Genomic DNA, 24,019 nt, shown 5'->3' on the forward strand with positions numbered 1-24,019 from the left:
GCGCCCGCCACAACGCCCGGCTATTTTTTGGTTGCAGCCGTCATTGTTGTTTGGCGAGTCCGGGCTGGGGATTCGAACCTGCCACCTTAGGTGTAGGTGGCTGGCGCCTTAGCCGGTTGAGCTATAGGCACCGAGCCTGTTAAGCACTTCTTAAGGAAAGGTATGATTCTTAGCACTTCATATACATGGTCTATTTAGCATATCAGCCTATGAGGGAGGTACTATTATAATCCACATTTTATAAATGAGGGAAATGAAGTAGAGGGACATGAAATAACTTGTCACAAAACTAATAAGTGGTAGACCTGGGCTTCAAACCGGTCTGTACCCAGATTAATTAGCTTTCACGTTGACCTTAGATTGAAGCTTCTCTGGCCATCTGTGAGCATACATACACTTCTTATCAATGTCATGGACTAGGAAGTTGTAACTTTGTGCTTTTCCTCATTGTTTAGCCCATATGTTTTATCCATTACATGCACTTGAATCTTTACATGAAGTCTCACTATGGTACCCACATGCCACTGTCAAATACATGTTCAGTAACATGCTTTTATCACAACCTAAAGTTAAGTCAACAATACAATCACAAGCCAACCCTAAAGGCATAGGTGACATCATATCACAGGTCATTATCAAAAGTATGTTTGGGATATTTTAGACAGAATGCTTTATTATGAGGAAGAAAAACAACTGTTTGATAACAATGTTTTGACTCTGAGATGAGGTTTTCCTCATTGTTTTTAGAACTTTAGAGTAGTTTGACTAATGATTATCCACAGACTGTAAAGAAAGTTTCTAAATGTAATATTCCACAACTTATATTTGTGATTTAAGAGATTTTAAAAGAATTACACAATAATAAAACAAAACTCGGCTACAAAATAAGAGGAATTGTAAAACATTATAACATCCATACAAAAATACTTGTGAAATTGTCTTTATTTAAAATAGCCCATTGTATTCAATTATTGACCTATAAAAGTAAATATTATAGAAAAGCTAACATTTATTGAATTATGCTATTTTGATAAACTCTTTATATTCATTATCCCAATTAGTTTTCACAATAATTACACTAATCCCATTTTACAGAAGAAAAAAGACCTTAAGCTTACAGAGGGGTAGCTATTAATACACTCAGAGTATTTGATTATAGAAATTGAAGTATACTTAAAATAAGTTTCTAATAATAAAATACTACTTTACTTACATGTTGGCAGACTATACGTGATTTCACATTTATGGGTTGTTCTAAGAAATTATTAATATCTAGATGTAGGAGATATTTAGATTTCGTATCAATCATCTAGATTAGTTTTTAAGTGATGAAACTGAAACTAGAGAGGATTAGTGATATATGTCAGGTTATAGAACTAAATGGTATAAAATTCAAGACCAGAACCTAGGTTCTAAAACTTCCAAAACTGCTGCCTCTTCTTTATACAACAGGCTGTTTAGGGAGATGTTTGAATCTGAACATTCTTTCTTCTTGTAATTCAGTCATAATATGATGGTTTTTATTTATTGCTTATCAGATAACTTAGTGTTCTGGATTCTACATGTTAAAACTTGAAACTTAAACTGTTTTCCAACCATGAGCTACCCTTTAGCTGAACTTCCTAATAAACCAAAATGGTCGATTTCATCATACTGTTTTAGAAGAGGAGTTAGAAATAAAAACCAAACTTCAAATTGATTCCAATGATGCAGGGATTCCTTCAAAAATCAAAGCCCATTCAGATTTTAGCCAAAGTAGGAAATTCAACTTTTCCAACACTATGAAGAATGTGTCATTTTAACTGCACTGCACATATTGAGAGACCAACACACATTTGCTTTTCTTTCTTCACTAAATTCAAATCACAAACTATGCATTTTTAGTTAGTAACTATACACAATCAGAATAAGAAAATGTTTTAGGTGAGTTTTTTTGGGGGGGAGGGGGTAACATTAGGATTTAATAGAACGTGGCTGCATGCAGGCACCGGGGCTTGCCCATGGTGCTTTCAATGTATAAAGCCCAGACATTCTGCCAATTCTTCTTGAACAATGACACCAAAAAGTTAATGGCCAGATGGAAGTTGTACATCAGGCTCCAGGTCCTCCATCTTCACATGGCCCAAGCTACAGCCAGAGACAAAACCTCCCAACGTGGACTTCATCTCATCAGCTTTGGCCGCCAGGTTTTCATTGTGTGTCAACAGGAAAGAAAACACGCCAGCCATGGACAGGACCAAGGATTCCTGAGATCTGCTTGATTAGACTTTGGGGACAGCTTTTTTTGAGTTTCTTCAGCGCTTTGATGTCCATGCCGGGTATGTCCACAGCCTTGGCTCATCACAGTGCTGCTGGTCCCCAGGCCACACACATGGAGAACTTAGGCAGGCGGTGGGTGGACTTAAGCCAGACGGCGCCAGAATAGCGTTTGTCCTTCCGAGGCTCGCAGTTCTTCGCGCCGATCCGCAGCTGCACTGGTCCCCAACACAATGCTCTCGAGGGTCCCGCCAGGGAAATCACGCTCAGCCTCGTCAGGTGTCGCAAGACTTTGACGGTCGCGGTTCCTGGAGCCGCGACAATCAGGAAAGAGGAGGGCTGTGCTGTGCTGTGCTGTTTTTGGTTAAGACTGGATGAAAAACTGGCTTAGGAAAAAACAGAGAGGAAAACACCCTCTGACACCTGTTATTGCCTAAGATACTATTTGTTATACACTGAAGGTAAATTTTGAAGTATATACTTCACAACTACTAAAATTTTCAGCGTAAGAAGTTTGTATATGTTTGTGTAAAGGCAAGATTGACGATATGACACGATTTGTTCACACAGCAAGATTTGTGGCAATCTGTAATTTATATATTTTGCTTCCTAGTTTACAATTTATTTTAAAATGCCAGCAAAGATAATCTATACTTAGTATTTTCAAAAAAAGCACCCCAGGCTACAGGGTGAGGGGTAGGAGAGGTGCACTGAGGAGGAAAGGTTTCATCAAGAGAATTTAATCTCTGTCACCTCAAAGGAAAAATGTAATCAAGAAAAGCCTTCTCTTTAAAAGGAGCAAGGCAGTTGTTTTAATGACTTCTGTTTGGGTCGCTGTTTCAAAATATTAGGTAGGTATGTTTGTGCATTTTTTCAAACCAGATTAAAGATTCTGTGTGCAATATTTACCACTGTATTTTTTAAAACATGATTTATGCTTTTAGAGAGGTTAATTTTCAAAAGATATTTGAATGAGGAGACAGTCTGTAGGGACGCATTCCAATGAACTGGTTAGACGAGTAGTTGTTTGGAAGGAACACTGCCTCCAGGGCTTTTAAGGAAGATAGAGGCAGCACTTTAGAAGAGGGACTGGAGAGCAAAAGAAAGAGTTGGTTACTTCTCCTTTCTCCGACTCCAGACAGTATTCATATTTATGACTAATCTTTATTAGTGTAATACCTTACCACCCACCCCGCCTCCACAGAAAACACTGATTAACAACTATTCATTTTCTCAGATATAAAAATGTTGCTTTTGTGTTCAGGTTTTTACAGTACTTGCCCCTTCCTGGAAAGAACAGAAAGAAAAGAGCCACCATTACAAACTCTTTGGCTTGTATGCCACAGGTGTTATTTAGAACTTTTGTTTCCAGTGCTTCATACAGATTACATTGATATATTTATGCTTTCACTAATGATCCTTTTTTTTTTTTCTAAGAGAGCAGATCTTGCTATGTCATCCAAGCTGGAGCGCCAGCATGAGCATTGAGCACTGCAGTCTCCAACTCCTGGCCTCCAGTGATCCTCCTGTCTCAACTTCCTGAGTAGCTGAGTCTACAGGTGTGCACCACTAGTAATAGATCTTAAAAATGTGTTTGGGTGTACGACGCACCCATCATAGCCACACTGAGACACAAGAGGAGTGGTAGCAAGATGGAGTTCAGGAGCAAAGAATGGCAATTATTCCACTGTAGAGGATGGAACTGAATCTTCACCTGGTCCTTGCCCAACCCAATGTCCCTTCCCATAAGGAAACTAAGGCCCAGAGGGGGCAGTTATTTCTCCATCAATAGGAGACCAATTAGCAACAGCAGGGTGAAGACTAGAAGCTGAAGTTCCTAATGTCCAGGCCAATGTTTTTCACCAAACTTAATTACTGCTCAAACTTGAATTCCTTTAAAAATGCAAAGGATAGTATATTTACAAAGTACTAAATTTAAAACCCCAAATTCCCTTCCTATGCCAAAGGATAGCCAAAGAGCTTAAACATGTGATGTGTTAATTCTTGAATCTCTGTGTTGGGGGGCCGGGGGCTTTTGTTATTCAGCCATAAAAAGATTTTTTTTCCTCCTCCATATCTTCCTTAGTTGTTTTTTTCTACCAGATCTACTGCAAGCAGCTGAGTTGTCTCTTTTCCTAAATAGGCTTATTGCTGAAAAGAAAAGAAAATGTCTTGGACAAATGGGAAGCTGACTGCATTTATTTAATTCAATGGCAGAGATGGTTTGTTCTGATTCCTTTCATCTAGGGCAGCCAACATTGCCGAATCCATAATGGTCCAATAAAACCCTGGTTATAGAAAAACCATCTGATACCTTACCCAGATATCTAAAAGAGAAAGTTATTTTTTAAATCCACATTTACAAGGCTATCTAGTTCTAATGTGAAGGGAAGCAGGTAGCAGCATCCACTGGAAAAAAGTACACACGATTCCAAGACAAATGACAGGGATCTTATTTTTAATTTAGTTTCTGATTCATTATTCTGTGCTACAGAAATACAAAAACGAGATGTTAAAATACCTGCTCTCTTTTTACCTCTTTAAGAGGGTGTGGTGAGAAATGATTTGAATCATACCCATTAAGAGCTCCCACCTTCTTGGGAGCATTAAAAGTAAACAGAGTGAAGTTAAAACTGTTTTTTTAAATCTATAAGTGAATTGAATGTCTTTCCTAAACACAAAGAGTAACTTTAATAGACAAAAGAAAACAGAATGACGCTCAGAAACCAAGTAGGAGCCAAGGGAACATCTTCAAAATAGCTCCCTGTGGAAAGCTTATACTGTGCATACTAAGAGTATGTGTGCATTAAAAAAAAAAAAAAAAAATTACCTTTTACCTGGAGACTCTTATAAATCCTTCCAATTAGAAATAATCCATCAGGTTTTATCAGCCTTGTTTTAGGCTTGTGTATCAGTCTTTTATCAACATGGATCTTGTTTTCTAGTGAGATACGCACCTATTTCCCTCATTAGATTGAAAACTAAGGAGATTCTCCTTTTTATCACTGTTCATACTCTACAAATTAGCAGTCTATTCTGAAAAAAATGTTGGGTAAAAAATTTGGATAATGAATAGGGCCTTATCTGAAAATAACAGTCTACCAGAAGGACTGAATCATAATTTCAAGATACCAGCTTCTGTTGATGGTGCACAGTGCAAGATCATGTGTATATACAGGCACCTGTCCATCTCCAGCCTCTGTCCTCTAGTTACACACAACCAGCCCAGCCAGGACATCAATTTAGAAGGCATTACTCTTTTCTCTGCCACTCAACTATTTATCTATTCCTATACACATTCTCTTGCCTATAAGGTCCAGGCCAAACCAAGCTGACCCTCTCCCATTACACAATGTATCAAATACATTCTTACTAAAAGCCCACATGTACACATATGTTTTGTGTGTCCAGGAAACTCAAAAGAATCGAATTACTTCAGGTGATTCAAGTATTTTCAGTTCTTTTAAAGCATCACTATTTCCTATCATATCATAGATGCATGAGTGCCTCATGCATTTAAGCTGGTAGCCTATTCCCTATTTAACTTAAATAGTTTTCTCTCCCTAAAATAATCTTTTTCCTTTCTCTTTCAAATGACCGAATTATTTCCTGAGCTTTCAAACAGAAATTATCATTAGATTTCCTGCCAAAGTTGACATCTTGGCTTTCCTCAATTGTTGGTTTCATCTCCTGTCCCATAATAATCTGGAAAGTGCTTAGGGGAAGAATTTGTCTTTTGTTTATTCATTCATTCCCCAGGTTGTCTCAAGTATGGCAAACATCAAATGTTAGCTGGATGTAGGACCACTGAGCTGCTTGATCTAAGAGGTATGATTTATATAATGTATAATATGAATGCTGCTCCCAAAATTAAGCAGACGAGCAGTCAGTAAGTGAATTCTGATCTGTTATCCATTCATGATGCCCAATTATTGTCTATTCATTCATCCCCCAATAGTTAAGCAATAAATACTTTCCTGGATACAATAACTTAGTTTGTTTTTAACTAGTTCATCTACTTCTGATCTGTTCCTGCACCAACTCTGTGTTATAGGCACTGATGAACTCAACTCTTTTATCTAGGGATATCCAACCTGTGGCCCACATGATGATTTTATGAGGACTTTTTCTGTGGTGTTGGCTATCATGAAATGTCTGCATGGACCTTTTTAATGTTAATTAGCTTTCATTGGTGTTTGTGTATTTAACATGTGGCCCAAGACAACTCTTATTCTTCTGATGTGTGGCTGAGGAAAAAAAAGGTAAACAACCCGATAAACTTTACATCCCTAACGGAATATCATGAAATCAGTAGATAATCAGTAAATGCTTGTTGAATAGACAAGAACACAAGCTTGAAATTATAGACCTTTGCCAGGAAAGATATTCTTATGAACCACCTCTATAATTAAAGAAATTCAGGTATGAGAATTCATACATGACCATAATATCTTACTGATAAAGACACATGTACTCAACTACTTAATACATATATTTCATTATTTATTTTAAAGTATTACATTTTATCTTTAAATTTTCTAAATAGTAGAACCTAGCAAACCCTTTTACATATTTGAAGATGAATCACAACTAGAAATACCTATTTGAGAGTAGAGACTGGTCTAGAAATTTCCTCTCTGTTATTATAACTATATATCCTTGGGCCAGCCACTTCCCAAAGGCCCACTTATAAAAATACAGTAGACCCTCTCTAAGTAGACCACTCAAGGGACTGTAACGAATTGGTCAATATATGGAGGTGGTCAACATAAGGAACTAGGCCTACTGTACTGATGCGTATATGGTACATGTCCAGTTTATGAAAACTAGGTCAACTTAAGGAGGTGATCAATGGAGGAGTGGTCAGCTATGGAGGTTCTACTCTATATACTACATGATTGAATTGTACCAGTGGATATAAAACATCAGAATCATCTGAAAGGCTTATAGAAAGACTGCTGATTTACCTTTCCGTCTAGTTTCAGTAGATCTGATTTAGTAGATCTTGAGTAGTACCCCCAAGATTGCATTTTTAAATAAGATCTTAAATAACTCTGATGCTGCTGGCCCTAAGACCAGCACTTTGAGAGCCACTGAATTAAATGTGAATAGGATTCCAGGCAGCTGACTTTATTATTATGCTAAAATTTAAACCCTGTTATATCAGTGTATTTAATTACAAAGCTCATGTTCTTAATCATTAGACTGGAACAAAAGAATATTATGTTGCGATAATGGAATGATACCCAAATAACTAATAAAAACTTTAGTAAATGAAATAAAAAAAGTTTTCTTATGAGTTCTAACTGAAACCTAAACAGGAAAAAAAATACATATTGTTTTTACAGGAAGGTTTTCTGGTTCAATACTTTGATTTCACTTTGAGAACAAACTCAACTTTGTCTAATTCAATTGGTAAATTATGGCCAAGTCAAGTTTCATGGCATGTTAGCATATCTTCAAATAGTACCTTATTTTTTGCAAAAACAAAAATGTAAACCTCTGTAGATTCATTTCGTCTCCTTGCATCAGTAATTGCTTATTGTGAATTAATAATTCACTGTTTCCAAATTAAAGACATTCTAAGATTAAGAGTAACAGCCATTACTCCCAAGGACTGACCACACGTAAGGTGTTGTGTTAACTGCTTTACATCCCTGCTGTTCTCAAAACTACTCCACTAGTGTGCCAGCAGTATCATTACCCTCATTTTGCAGATGTGAACACTGAGGCTCTGAATCATTTTGCAGTTCACAGAACGTTAAGCTGAACAGTGAATGTTAGAAATAGATTCAAACACAGGCAACCATCTACCTCCAGAGCCTGAACTTTTTATACTCCCCCTAATAATAGATACAGATGCAGGTCTAGAAATCGAGAAAGCTAGGTTTAGCACTGGTTTTCTTACAAAATCTATCAGAAATGTTGGAGAGGTTACTAGTAATCAGTTTGAATCTGTTTCTCCATCTATTAAAGAAAGATTCAACTAGAACAAGAGCATGATTATAATATAATACTAAATGCAACATTCTAGAATTTTCCAAGTTTGATAGATTTAAGCTATATTTTCTTGCTGAAGGTAAGGACAGGTGATTAATGGCATGAGTATTACTTCAAACAAATCAGATTCTTTTTAAGCTGGCATGCTGGGATTTCAATATGATCAGTTTTTAAGAGGATACAAGGTCAGAATCAGCTCCTGTGTTTCTGCTGAAATCCCTTTCTGTTTATCTGCCCTCTTCAACTTTGTCATTCTGAATGCATACACAGGGAGCACAGTGTCTTAAGTAACATTGCTGAGGTTACACCAAAGACAGGTGTTAGGGGAACTATTTCCCTGGGGCTATCATTTCCAGCTCTTCCTCCTCAAAGAGAAAGGGAGGGGACAGAAGGAAAAGGGCTTCTTTTCAGATTAAACACAGCAACTGCAAACACCTTCCCTTAGGCAATAAATTCTCTGCCAGTGCAGTGCAGCAGTTTACCCAAACACCAAAGCAAAAAGCAAACAGCCCCTTTTGTAAGGGAAGAGCTGTCACTTGTCAAGTGATATTTGTGAATTTCTAGAAAAAAAAAAAAAAACCCTTTCCCTCATTTTATTAAAAAGCCTGTTTGTTCAAGGTTTGAAATGCATACTTGTGTTGAAGGTAAAGTCCCTGACTTGGCACTCTTGAACAAAGTGGCACCTTCCCATTGGCTGTCCTGTACAAAGAACAGAAAAACAGTTTGCTCTTACAGGCACACATGAACTCAGTCTAAACTGAATGAATATTGACCTATTCCAGATACAATATTCATAACTAAAACCCCTTTTCCATAAATTAGAGAGCTTTTGCTACATAGGATATATTATCTGTTTCATTCATATCTATAGAGCTAATACGTAAGGCCTATTTTACATAAATTATGTTTAAATTTTTTATAGTTTTTATATTTATTTTAAAATGTTTTCTGAGATAGGGTCTTTCTCTGTCATCTGGGATAAATGCAATGGTGTGATCATGGCTCACAGGAACCTCAAATTCTTTGGATCCTCCTGCCTGAGCCTCCCAAGTAGCTGGGACCACAGCCATGTGCCTGCAAGCCTGGCTTATAAGTGAGTGTTCTCATGGTACTAGCCAAGAAGTAAGAGTGTGAGGGATACTGAAAGCGTGGGTTAAGAAGTGGCAAAAGGAAAAAGAGAAAAATGTCTGCCTGTTCCAGGCTAATTTCAGGTGAAAGCATGGACATATACTCAGTCTCTCCCTCTGTTCTCATGTTGTCTCCATCCCAGCTGGGTCTACTGTCCTCACTCCCAGACAGTCCTTCCATTCTCCATCATGTCTTACTCATCTCCAGCCCAAACCACTAGCCTTTCCATAGACTGCAATCCAAAGTGTATCTAGAATTTCATCTTGATGGCAAATAATTAGACAGGCTCTCAGTCACCTAGAAATGTTTGCTTTTTTTAAATGAAGAGACTGTATAACCAACTGATTTTAAGTTTTGATACACCTTTGTGCACTTGGTAGGAGTATAAATTGATGACAATAACAGAGAAAACCTCACAAAAAGAAATGTGGTAAGATTGATGGGCATATAATTTTGCCCAATTATTATACTTCTACATATGTAGCACAAGAAAATAATCTGTATTTAAATATTTTTCCTAAAAATATGAGCAAGGCTGGGCACAGTGGCTCATGCCTATAATCCTAAAACTTGGGGAGGCTGAGGTGGGTGGATGGTTTCAAAACCAGACTAAGCAAGAGCAAAACCCCATCTCCAAAAATAGTCCAGCATTGTGGCAGGCCCCTATAGTCCCAGCTACTTGGGAGGCTGAAGCAAAAGAATTACTTGAGCCCAAGAGTTAGAGGTTGCTGTGAGCTGTGATGGCACAGCACTCTACTGAGGGTAACAAAGTGAGACTTTCTCAAAAAAAAAAAAAAATGAGTAGAACAGTTAAGTTGTGACATGTTAATTTAATAAAATATAAAATGATATATAATTAAGTTAGGAAGATTAGTATATAAGAAAAAGTATTTATAATAGAATATGAAGAAACAAGTATTTTACTTGAGTAAAGTACTTATAATGTGAAAATGAGTATGTTTTACAAATTTTCTTTGAGAAAAAATGAAAAAAAATTAAAAGTCTTTATAATTATCATTTTTAGGGATTTATATGCTTTTGATACTTCTATGCTGTATTTCCAAAATAAACAGGAAATCATAAAGCCCCATGTTAAATATAAGGTAGTTATCAAAGTAAAGATTTGATTAAAACCTTTAATAACATGTTCCTATACTGACATTTTCAGTAGATCATTAATCTCCGCCCAATTTACAATCTCCCAATATGTGGAATCAACTGAAGTGTGGATAAACCCATGAATGGATTAATAAACTGTGGTATATGTATACCATGGAATACTCTACAGCCTTAAAAAAGATGGAGACTTTACATCTTTTGTATTATCCTGGGTGGAGTTGAAGAACATTCTCCTTAGTAAAGTATCTTAAGAATAGAAAAGCCAGTATCCAGTGATAGTAAGTATAGCAAGTATCCAGCAAGTATCCAATACTACACAAAGTGAGTAGATGGACAAGTACACACCCACAGGAGAGAAAAACTCTATTAAATTCAAGTTGGAGAAAGGCATGTAGAAGTGGAAGTGGGGGGGTGGTGTGCTCCCCAGTAACAAGCAGAATATAAGGGTACATGGCACAGTTCCTGGGTAAGGGGCACAACTATAACTTGGACTCTACTTAACAAATGCAAACAGTGTAACCTAATCATTTGCACCCTCATATTAATCTGAAATAAAACAAAAAAGCAAATAAGAAAGGACAGGTCACTTAACCACCATCCCAGCCTAATTTATGTGATTTGGTCTGTGCTTGGGAGTTTTAGGATTAAACCAAAATCCTTTGGCCCACCTAGAAATAAATAAATAAATATTAAGTAATGAAATAAAATAAAACAAATCTGTACTGATTTTAGTGGTTTTCTGGATGACTAGAACAAAGGGTAGTTGACATGGGGGGAAAGTAGGGAACTTCACAAGGAACAAGAGAAGGTATAGGAGGGAGAAAAGAGAGGGACAGTAGTGGTGTGAGGGTGGCTCTAGAAGGCTGATAGAGACCAGTGTAGGGAAAGAAGAGGAAGAAAATAAAGGCACTTTCTTTGTGGTGCGTTCTTGATATCTGTGTCAGAGGCATACTTGGGTATCGCTGTTCATCTCGGAAGTCTAGGAGACCAAGACTGAGACACACAGAAAATGACTGCTGTTTGTATAACATATCAGAAATCAGATATTTTCTACCTTCTTGAGCTGGGGGAGGCATACAGGGAGGAAATTTTGCAAAGCATGAGTGACTCATGGGATAATATTGTTAACTAGCTCCTTGATGCCTCAGTGGAGTTGAGTCAAAGTAGTTTTCAATAGCCTACTGAAAGATATTTTGTTCATGGAATATGTGTTTATTAAATATTTAAAGACCAAAATTTATGGAAAAAAGATTTAAAGTAATCAGAAACTGATACAATCCAATTATATACAGAAAATATCTCTATTTATGATTCAACTGAGTTGCATAGGAGTGAGTGTGCGTGTGTGTGCACATGTGCACAGAGGCAGGGAGGGAGGGCCGAGGAATGAGGGGAATGTTTGTAAAATTTTGATCAATCCAAAATTCAGTAAATTAGAACTCTGACCTGGTTTATGGTCCCACTTCTTACTAATGTCCAGGCAGAACCATAACGTTGGTACAAAGGAAGGGCAAAGCAATGGTAAATACCAACATCAACAGAATAGACTTGAGTTTTTACTTTGACTATTGAAAGTAAAAATGTTAACAGTGTCAGATGGTGTCTTCGAGGCATACACCTGCAATATATACACGACTACAATATGAAGGAGAGTGACAACACCAGTATTATGTCGGGTTCCTACCTTCCACTTGAAATGGAAAGACACTGGCTCTTAGTAAACAGTGAAAAATAATGAATGTGGAGATTCCTAGAGAAACTTAAAAATATCCAAAGAGCTACAGCCAAAAACCAAATAGAAAATAAAATAGAACACTAAAATTCAGTCAAATAATAAGGCAGAATAAAAGAAAACAGAGGAACCATAGAGGTAACAACAGATACAGAGAGAACCAAAAAACGTGTAGACTGATGCACATTTTAGGAAAGGGGACAACTGTGTTCAAACTGTAACACTCAGATGACGTTTGACTTCTGCAATTACAAAAGATACAAGGTAGCAAAGCTTATTGGTATATATTGAGTATTACAGTTTTTATAGTTTTTCTTTCTTAATATACGTACACATTTCTTGGCACCCTCTGTATAAAACAAGTGAATGCTAGATTTAAAATAGCCGTATCAATCATTACACTACGTGTGTGATGAAAATATACCCGTGATGAAAATATACCCATTGAAAGACAAACGGTTAGAATACATAAAACTGATCTGAGTAGATGTTGTCTAGAAGAAGCTCATTTCAAATAGGTGAAAAGTAAAAGGATGAAGAAGAGATTTACTAAGCAAACGTGACTCAAAAGAAAGGCAGATTTGCAACATTAATATTGATAAAGACAGAGTAGACTTTAGAGCATAGCACATAACCAGAAACAAAAAGAAATACAATAGAAAGGCCAGTTTATCAAGAAACTACAACAGTCTTCAACGTGATGCATCCAACAGTAGTGTGTCAGTATACACGTAGCCCCTGCTCTGTCGATGGTTTCCTACGCTCTTTAGAAGCTTTTTAGTTAAATGTAGTACCATTGGTTTATTTTGTCATTTTGTCTATGCTTTGGAGGTCTTAGCCATAAAATCTTTTCCTAGGCCAATGTTCTAAAGGTTTTTATCTAGTAGTTTTATAATTTTATGTGTAACATTCGAGTTGATTTTTGTACATGGTAAGATATAGGGGAGAAAAAAAGGACCCCAGTGGTGGGCTAAGTATGCCTTTCGCTAGGCCTCAGGATGGCAGACACCACCAACGATGTTAGTGGGAGGCGGATGCTTGGGCCTTTGGTCAACTTTCTTAGGTGCTAGAAACAACAGCAGGGGCTGGGTGATCCCAGAGTCCCCGGGCAGTGTGTGCAACACAGGCAATAGCAGTGGTGGGACAGCCCTCACAGGAGAGTCCAGTCTTTTTTCTCTGCCAAAAAGAATTGTACAAAAAGAATGTCTTGGGCTTCATGTTAAATACACAAACACTAATGAACGCTGATGAGAAAAAGAAAAAAAAGGTCTGTGCATAATGGGTCTACATATAACGTTTGTAATATCTGACACCAGTGTTTTGATAAGCAAAACATTCCTCAAATAACCTGCATGCAGACTGCAGCCCACAGGTTGGACAACCCTGCCAGGATTTGTGTGGTCCATGCTGCTGTTGGCAGTGGCTGTAACAGGCTGGGCGGAATGGTCCCCAGGCCCATGGGTAGCACATATGAGTGGATGACAGTGGTGGTGGCAGTGGTAAGTTCAATGGGCCTGACCTCAGACTCCACGAGGAGTGTTCAAGCTCACCGCCAATGTTGGTGGGCTGGGCTGTGCAATCCCTAGATTCCTGGACAGTGTGCTCTTTCAGGCACTGGGGGACTGGGCTCAGCTGGGTAGACCTGCCCTTAACACTACTACTGGTGGTGCACAGCCTTCATTTCTGTGTGTATGTGCATACGTATATGCTTACATGTATGCTTGTTTATATTTGAATAGTTTTGTGAAATAAATATCTAGAACTGGGACATATGGGCCAAAGGGAATAACTTAAAAATGTACAAATTGCCTTTTAATATATACATATGATATCCGTTTACACTCCACAAGTGAAAGATCACCTATTTTCTAGCGATCTCAACAGTATTGTCCATCATCAACTGTTCAAAGCTTTGATGATCAGAAAGATAAATAACCTCATTCAATTCCCAGATTCTTTATTAGTAAGACAGGTGGAACAGTTTGTGTCTGTTAAACAATGTTGTATTCACCTGTGAATAACCTACCCTCTTTTTGCCAGTGGAGCGAAGTTACTATTTTTCTTATTGATTTTTAAATATTAATTCATTATGGATGTTAAAATTTTGTCAGGAATTGTAATTTTATGTAATTTTATGTTTATGTTGTCTCACTTTACACTCTATTGCCTCAGAAGAGTGCCGTGGCATCACAGCTCACAGCAACCTCCAGCTCTTGGGCTTAGACGATTCTCTTGCCTCAGCCTCCTGAGTAGCTGGGACTATAGGCACCCACCACAACACCCGGCTATTTTGTTGTTGTTGTTGCAGTTTGGCCAGGGCTGGGTTTGAACCCACCACCCTCAGTGTATGGGGCCGGCACCCTACCAACTGAGCCACAGGTGCTGCCCATGTTCATCTTATATCTGTTTTAATAAAAATCTCCTTTGGTCAAATTTTTTGGTTTTTATCTTTTATCATTTGGTTGGAACATTCTATTTTGATAATAAATCATTTTTCTAACATTTACCCACACTTGACTACTTTTTATTTCCCTGTTTTGATTATTTTGACTCATATTTCAAGCCCTTAATAAAACTAACTTTCTCTATAATGCATTGCTAGTGTTTCTCAGGCCCTATAAATCAATCTTTTTTTATGTGTCTTAAAAATATATATCCTGACGACTATTCATAGGTAATTTTATACACACTTGTTTTTCTGCTATATTAAAGTTAGAGACTTATGAGTTATTTATCTGAATCACACAGAACAGAGCATATAGCATAGGTACTAAATAATCATTGTGACTAGAGGTCATATAAATGTTTCAAATCTTATATGACTCTTGAGTTGCATAAGATATAGAGCATTGTGCTAGGGCTTTGGCCTAAGCCTCCCCAAATATAAATATGCCTACCTAGGTATTGGGGTTGTTTGGTAGGTAGAATTGAAGACTTCTCTTCTGTATCTCGACAGTGCAATAAGGATTTACAAAAAAATGGTCTTAGATAAATGCCATTCAATTTAGTAGGGAAAAACTCAATTCAGCTTAAAAGGGTTTTCTTTAAAGTACAGGAATAAACAGATGCAAAAGGGTTTTGTAGTTAGCATTAATCATTCCAGAAGAATATTTAAGTATCAATATCATTATCTACCATTTGAAGATAGATGCACTTGATAGTTTTTAAATAATACAAAGCTGAGATATGAAGTCATACAGTAGACAACAGAATCAAGAATTAACAGAGTCCTGGGGAACATAGAGTAAAAAGTACAATTTTTTGAGACACTCCATTCACCTTCATTTATAATCCCACGAAGTTCATTTTTCAGTGACATTAAATCATTCTAATTAAGAAGACACACATTCTTTGCAATTCTGATTTTCCTTGTTAATAATCAGAGCAGAACATTTTGATTCCATTTCATTAGTAGTTATTAGTGTAAAGGGCTGTATCAAAAAGAATCAGTGAAAATGGGATGAATTTCGAGATTTCTGTCCTTCATAATCTGAGATGTTTCTTCATGTCCGTAGATTTCGTATTTCTCGCACAGTGAAAGAATGCTTGGCTGAGATCCCAACTTAATAAAATATTATATCCAAGAGGAAAGTAATTTATGTGCTTCAGGAACTCTTTAGCCGCTAACTTCTACACAGAAGAAAGAAACTAGGCTACCAGGTAATGAAAGAAAAGAACCTTCCTTGTACCAGCTGCAGCAGCAGTTTTGAAGGGCTAGAGCGTGAACCAGAACACTACTTATTAACATCCTGAGCAACCCTGCCATTTTGCCACTCCTATTGCTGAGAACTGCTGTTATCTGCCCCCATTCATGTGGTTTCTTCATGTGGAGATATACGAGGATGTTGGAATAGTCCTAAGGGAAAACTCAGGATTCGTGTAGAACTATAATTTGTTAGGAATGTCTCCGTTTTTTACAAAGACAGGGCAGCCACAGATAGGCCAGTCTGTTTATTCATTTAAGTTCATTCTCGCTCATACGTTTCTTTCAAAATAATTGCTCCTAAGAGCCCTGCTTTGTTTACCCCAAAGGCAAAACCTCATTTCATTTTATTTTCTAGTTCTTTGTGAATCTCCAACTGTGGGGACCTACAATGTGCCCATAAGCCCTGGGTGTGACAGAAATCCCCTAAGTGATAGAACAGTCTATGCGTGGATCGCAATAGTGATACAGAAAGCGCCCCGAGACGGCAACACAAACCGAGCACTGAGGGACAGATATGAACTGTCCAGAGAGGAGAAAACATGGGAATGGTACTACCAAGGAGAAAATTTCCAAGAATATAAAGAAGAAATAGCATGACGCATTAGGAAAGCACATGTTAGTGCATAAAAAGATAAGAATCGTAACTGTAAAAAGAGTTTGTGAGTCTCCATTATAAACGTCACAAGTTTTTCCCAACTTTTGTAAGTCTGAAAGTCACAAGAGAAAATCCCGGGGAGAGTACAAAACCATAGGCTGCTTAGGCAGGTACTACCCCTCAGCTTAGGGGCAACATTTTTATATGAATTGGGAATGTCCTAATTTTTAAGCCATAAAGTCAGAATTTACACATATTTATGTTCAATTACAATAGATTTTTTTTTTGAGATGGAGTCTCACTATGTTACCCTAGGTAGAGTGCTGCAGCATCACAGCTCACAGCAACCTCCAACTTTTGAGTTTAAGCGATTCTTTTGCTTTAGTCTCCCAAGTAGCTGGGACTACAGGCACCCGCCACAACACCCAGGTATTTTTTGTTGCAGTTGTCATTGTTTAGCTGTTAAACAGTTGTCACTGTTTAGCACAGTGGTTATGGCGCCGGCCACATACACCAAGGTTGGCAGGTTTGAACCCAGCCCAAACCTTGGTGTATGTGGCCGGCGCCATAACCACTGTGCTACGGGTGCCCAGCCCAATTAAATACATTCTAAAGTCTCGAATGATCTGCCATGTGGAATCACCTGTCAGTTTCTTTCACAGCTCTAGGATAACTCAGAACTATACCTGTATTAGAGTGGAAGGTGTCAATGAAAAAACTGTATTTTCCCCCTTATCAATTCAGTGACAAGGCATGACTGTATATGTAGAATACAACTTCCTAGTTTCAATTGTTTCCTCTCCCCTTTCTGTACTTTACTCTCGCCCAATATTAATAAGTACATTCTCTCTATATAAAAGTATACAGTGAAAATTCCATTAAAATCTCATATCAAACAAGGCAAGACATTTTCTAAAGCATTCTCCTTAATTATGTCAGCGGACACTATATGACACCCCACTCTATTTCCAGATGTTTCCCTATTTTTCTAGAAAATTTTAATAGAAAAAATAGCAGAACTCATATGATGAATAAACGATAAAACACACCAGTATTATAGAATGCACAAAAACAGGAAATTTCATCTGAACATCTGAGAAAAATATTTTGCTATCATTAACCCATTAAATGCCTTAGTTTGCTTGGGATATAGGTGGCACTTAAGATCTCATCATTTTGTAAATAAGAAACTGGGACCTATGGTCATGAATGGCTCAGTCATAAAGTCAAGAAAAGTCTATTTTATGGATTGATTAGTCTTACTCTTTCCTTTTACTCTACTACTAAGTATTTAAACCAGGGTGTGAAAATAGAATTATTTCCTCTTCTTTCATTAAAGAAATAGGCTTCTTTAGGATAGTCCCATGAGAGAGTGGTTTCCCATAGTGGAAAATGCTATGGATAGAACCATTTAAAAGATAAGGGTTTTTTGTTTGTTTGTGTCTTTGAGACAGAGCCTCAAGTTGTTGCCCTTGGTAGAGTGCTATGGCATCACAACTCACAGCAACCTCTAATTCCTGGGCTCAAGCGATTCTTCTGCCTCCACCTCCCAAGAAGCTGGGACCACAGGCACCCACCACAAAGCCTGGCTACTTTTTGGTTGCAGCTATCATTGTTGTTTGGCGGCTAGGGCTGGATTCAAACCAGCCAGCTCAGGTGTATGTGGCTGGCACCATAGCCACTTGAGCCACAGGTGTGGAGCCTGAAAGGTTTAACAGAGCTGTGGATGCCACGGCCCACAGGTTAAAGAGGAATCCCATGGCACTCACCCACATGGGGTCACTCAGGTCCGAGTCCTGCACGCGGATACAGTCCATGCTAATCTCGATCTTGTTTGTTGTGCCATTTTCTGATGGTTCATCCACAAAGTTCAAGTCAATGGGCTGAACTGAACATATAGGCCTGACATAAAGAACAAAAAAAAAAGCATGTTAGATATGAAAAGGATGAAAACACACTCAATCCAGTTGGCAACCATCAACACTTTCTACTTGAATGTTGGCAAGGCTCATTGCTTGCTGGGAGTCAGAAATCCTAGTTTTAAATCCTGGCTCAACCACTTATCAGATGTATAATTTGAAGCAGTTCGAGCCCTATCTGTTAAATGGGAATCATGACTCCTGCCCTCTTTGAAGAATTACTGGGTAAAATGCAGAGCAGAGAAGAACAAATGACTGAGGATAGATCATTGTATGCCTTATTCCTTTGCATTGTTTTTATCCAAACATACTTTTAATAAAAGGAATATAATACTTTTCCTTGCAAGATTTAAAGTATTAACAAAATTTAGTGTCTTATCTTCTTGAGGACTACCTGCATTATAACAGTGGCCAAGTCTTCAAGCCAAACAAAGGGATTCTAAGTATTAGCTATTGGGAAAGCTATTTTTATTTTGTCATTTCTTCTTTTTTTTTTTTGAGTATTTTATTTTTTCAAATTAATATGAAGGTACAATTTTTAGGTTACATGGTTCTCACTTCCAGGATAAAGTTTCATTGGTAGAAAAGCCCCTCCCCAGGGGGCGTGTTATACACCCTCATGATGTGCACATTAGGTGAGATCCCGCCTCATGCCCTCCCTCCTCCTGCCAAACGTCCTCCCTCCTCTCCCTCCTGCTTCCCTTTACCCCTGAACTGGACTATATTAGTGTTTTATTGTTCTTATGAGCATGTAAGTTAACATATTGATTCCATATTATTATGAAGTACATTGGATATTTATTTTTACATTGCAATGCTTTACTAAGAAGAATATATTTCAACTCCATCCAGGTAAAAGATGTAAAGTCTCTATCTTTTTTAATGGCTGAATAGTATTCCATGGTATACATATAACACAGTTTGTTGATCCATTCATGGGTTCATGGGCACTTAGGTTGCTTCTACAACTTGGCAATTATGATTGAGCTGCAATAAATATTCTAGCACAAATGTCTTTGTGGTAAAATGATGTTTGTTTTTCTGGATAGATACTTAGTAATGGGATTGCAGGATCAAATGGAAGGTCTACTTTTAGATCTTTGAGGATTCTCCATACTTCTCTCCAAAAAGGCTGTATTAGTTTGCAATCTCCCCAGCAATATAGAAGTGTTCCCTTCTCTCCACATTCATGCCAGCGTCTGATGTTTTGAGACTTTGTGATGTGGGCTAATCTTACTGGAGTTAGGTGATATCTTAGAGTGGTTTTGATTTGCATTTCTCTGATGATTAAAGATGATGAGCATTTTTTGATGTGTTTGTTGGCCATTTGTCTCCATGGAGATGTTTCTGTTCAAACTTCTTGTCCACTTATAGAGAGGGTTGCTTGCACTTTTCTTATTGTTTAAATTCTCTATAGATTCTGGTTATCAGGCCTTTGTCAGATTCATAAAATGTTAAAATCTTCTCCCATTCTGAAAGCTATCTGTTTGCTTTGTTTGTGGTACCCTTAGCTGTGCAAAAGCTTTTTAGCTTGATCAAGTCCCAGTTATTTATTCTGGCGTTGTTGCAGTTGCTTGGGGTGGGGGTCCTTTCTCATAAAGGTTTATCCCAGGCTGATGTCTTCAAGTGTTTTACATTGAGAAAGCTACTTTGGATTATGCAGGAGAGCCCTCCTAAACCCTCCAAAATTATATCACCGTGGAATAATAATTATCTTTTGCTGTCAGAAGCTGAATAAATCACCACTGATTTTTCACCACAGAGATGACATTGGAGGCATTAAACTTTCCTAACATTTTTATTGTTCTAGAAACATGCCCTATAAGCAATAACTTGCCCACTCACATTTATCTATGTACAATAGTTCAGGTACAACATTTCTTGCCTGTTTAATACTTACTGTTCCAAAAAATCCCAGATATGCTGGAAAACCTCTGGACTGAGGAATTCACTTGTCTGTGTGCTCTGGGACATGGTGGATCGATAATAACTTTCTTTCCAAGAGAAATGAGCTGGGGTTTCTACGAAACTTAAAGGAACAAAGATGAAACTTGGATTATAGTTTCTGTATTTATGATATAGTTAAAACATAATCTATCAAGAAAACATCAGGTGAATCTATAAACTCCTGAAGGTATATGTAGTACATTTTACAAGTGCACAATTGGCATTTCTCTGGGTAGTGTCATGGATCTATAAAATCAAATAGATCTCAAATGCTAGACAATCACATCTTCTATCAAACATCTTATTTTCTAACTAGTAATCCTGTTATTATGTTCTCTATTTCCACTGTCCTACTTCTGAGGTCTGCAGAAAAAGAAAATAAACATTCCCTCATTAAGCCTGACCTATAATTAAACATATTTTCTAAGTGTCAACTGATTATCTAGGTATTCTGCCTCCAGTAGGTAAGACACAGTTATCAGAAAACAGAAATGAGCTCAGAGCACTCACATTTTACCCTCATATTAATCACCCCTGTCATAACTACAATCTTACCATCACACTCAGGCACAATAAACTCAAACCTCTAGTCTAAACCAAAAATTTTTATTGTTTAATCACCCAGTACTTACCTTTGTGTGTGTGGCTGGCCCTTAATTGGAGTGTAGAATTCTCATGACTAAAGAATGAGCAGACGTCTGAATGCTTTGCAAATGAACACTAGCTCTGTTTGCTTCCTTTTGCTGCTGGGTCCTTAAGTTGGCCTTTACTTTAAATGCCTTTTTCTCTTTTAAGAGATAGATACCCCTACATTTTGGACAGGTGTATGTATACCTTGTGCTTCCCAGAAACTTATTTTTAGAGACAGTCTCACTTTATTGTCCTTGGTAGAGTGCTGTGAAGTCACAGCTCACAGCAACCTCCAACTCCTAGGATTAGGCCATTCTCCTACCTCAGCCTCCCAACTAGCTGGGACTACAGGCATCCACCACAACACCTGGCTATTTTTTGTTGCAGTTTGGCTGGGGGTGGGTTTGAACCTGCCCCCCTCAGTAAATGGGGCCAGCGCCTTACTCACTGAGCCATAGGCGCCACCCCCCAAAACTTATTTTAAATTGAGTATCAAAAACCTAAAATGTATCCATGAGTTGACCTGGTAATTATATACCTGGAAATTAATTCCAAGAAAATATTAGGCATTTTTGGCTCAAAATTCACATATAAAGATTTCAACATGAGGTTTCTCAGATGATACATTCTCCAAATCTGAATATGTTCTGCATAGAACATTTTAATGTGGGATTCATATAATAATTAGTGGGCTAATTCTACTCTATATAATAAAATTAGTTAAGCTCTTGGCTTGGCTCTTATAGCTTAGTGGCTAGGGCACCAATCACATACACCAGGGCTGGCAGATTTGAATCCAGCCCAGGCTTGCCAAACAACAGTGACAACTACAACCAAAAAATAGCTGGGCATTGTGGCGGGCACCTGTAGTTCCAGCTACATGAGGGGCTGGGGCAAGAGAATTGCTTAAGCCCAAGAGTTTGAAACTGTGAGCTGTGATGCTACAGCACTCTACTGAAGGTGACATAGTGAGACTGTCTCCAAGAAAAAAGAAAAGAAATTAGTTAAGCACTTAATCATTAATGTTCATATTGTTAAATAAAGTGTGCACTATGATAATCAATCACCTTAAATTTTCAAATGTGTATTCTGATCTAGTTGCCTGATAGAAGATAATAGTACTGAATTTATTGATGATCTTTCCCAAGCTATCTACAACAGTACATTCATTTCTTCAAATTAAACATATGTATAGCATTTATTATTTGCTAAGAAGCATAATTGGCATGAGAAATAAAAACAGTGAATAATATTATCTTATTCCCTAGGTGGTCATGGCATAGAAGATGACAGGAAAATAAACCTATAATAAATATGGTAAAAGTGCACACTGCACTATAAAGACACAAAGATGGAATATATAAATCTCATCTGAGGGGTCCAGAGGTCATGGAAAGACTCTTAGATGATGAGAAGGAACAGGTCAGGTGAGAGTAATGGTACAAAGGGGGTACTCAATGGCAATAGCATAAAAAATACTAAAAATGGAAAATAACTTGTATAAGAAAAAATCACAAGCAACTTTATTTTAAAATGGTATACAAATCTGAGGTTGAGAATTCTGGGAGATGATGGAATGAGAAGAAACTTATGGGCTATGTTAAAAAGCTTAAACACTTATGGTAAATACTGAAGGATATACTTTGTAAAATACTTAAGTGAGCTTCTAATTGTGAAATAATTGGAGATCAATATGCAATTGTAACAAATAATTCAGAGAAATTCCATGTACCCTTTACCCAGTTTCCCCCAATGGCAACCTCTTGTAAAACTATGATGTAATATTAAAACCAGGATACTGACATTGATAAAATTCATTGATCTTACTCATCATTCCTGAATTTACTTGTACTCATTTGAGTGTAGCTGTGTATATATGTATATGTACATAGTTCTATTTAATTTTACCACATGTGTAGAGTAGCATATACACCTTCACTGTAAGTATTAAAGGATTTGAAACATGAGATGAGCACCGAATATGTTTTATATTGCTAAATCTGGGCATTGTAGGGTGGAAGGATTTATGTCCTACCAGTAAATGGGTAAAATGCTCATACAGAAGGTTGTTAAAACGGTTATTTAGAATAGGTTGTTGCACCAGTTCAAGCAAGACAACAAGAGGGCAAAGTCAGTGGGAATGGAGAAGATGGGCACATATTTAATTGAAACTGAGCATGTCAAATCCAGTATGGGTTATATTACTAATACAGGGGGAAGAAAGAGTCAAGGATTACTTCAAGGTTCAAGCTTGCTTGAACTGAGTGGATGATGATCCTACTAACTCTATCAGTAAACAGAATTGGAGGATCTGGCTTGCAGAAGAAGGACAGACAATGAAATCACGTCTTAGCATGTTGAGTTTTAAGTGCCTATTAGATATATAAAAAGTAGAACTGACTACTGAATAATTTTTAGACTGTAGGGGGGAAAATGGGCAGAACTTTAGAAGGAGAAATCCTTATCATAGTATGAAAACCTATCTGTGGGAGTGGGTACAGTGACCTGCGCAGAACAGGTACGTGAGAGGAAGGGCCTCGTTTGGAAAATGTGAGGGCTAACGGGCCCTGAGGAATTTATGGTATCACAGCCGCCAAGACAAAAACAGGTTTTAGTAGAACTAACGGACAGAAGTATCCAGAAAGATGAAACCTGAAGAATACCCACTAGGTTTCATTGGAGATCACTGGCAACTTTGACCATAGTGCTTTCTGTAGATTAATAGGAACAAAGAGAAGATTTTAGTGGCTTGAGTAGTAAATAAAGATATAAAATAAATGTTCTTTTGATATAAATGGATTAGAAGAATCTAAATTATACCTAAAGACTTGGCACCTATAGCTCAACCGGCTAAGGCGCCAGCCACGTACACCTAAGGTAGCGGGTTTGAATCCCCAGCCCAGACCCGCCAAACAACAATGACGGCTGCAACTAAAAAATAGCCAGGCGTTGTGGCGGGCACCTGTGGTCCCAGCTACTTGGGAGGC

At 37.6% G+C, this 24,019-nt stretch overlaps 1 protein-coding gene across 4 annotated transcripts in view; it reads right to left on the bottom strand.

Annotated features, from left to right (window-relative positions):
* The window catches only part of TP63 (tumor protein p63), a 229,967-nt gene that overhangs the window by 121,512 nt on the left and 84,436 nt on the right, over window positions 1–24,019 (bottom strand). For all 4 annotated transcript variants that reach the window (XM_012806938.2, XM_012806940.2, XM_003792705.3 and 1 more), the window contains exons 2-3: window positions 20,356–20,484; window positions 18,306–18,438 (exon numbers count right to left, since the gene is read on the bottom strand). In XM_012806938.2, coding sequence (XP_012662392.1) covers window positions 18,306–18,438; window positions 20,356–20,484 — 262 coding nt within the window. The remainder of the gene's footprint in view (window positions 1–18,305; window positions 18,439–20,355; window positions 20,485–24,019) is intronic.

This window comes from Otolemur garnettii, unplaced genomic scaffold, assembly GCF_000181295.1.
Source record: "Otolemur garnettii isolate 467f Iridium unplaced genomic scaffold, OtoGar3 scaffold00060, whole genome shotgun sequence".
Lineage (NCBI taxonomy): Eukaryota > Metazoa > Chordata > Mammalia > Primates > Galagidae > Otolemur > Otolemur garnettii.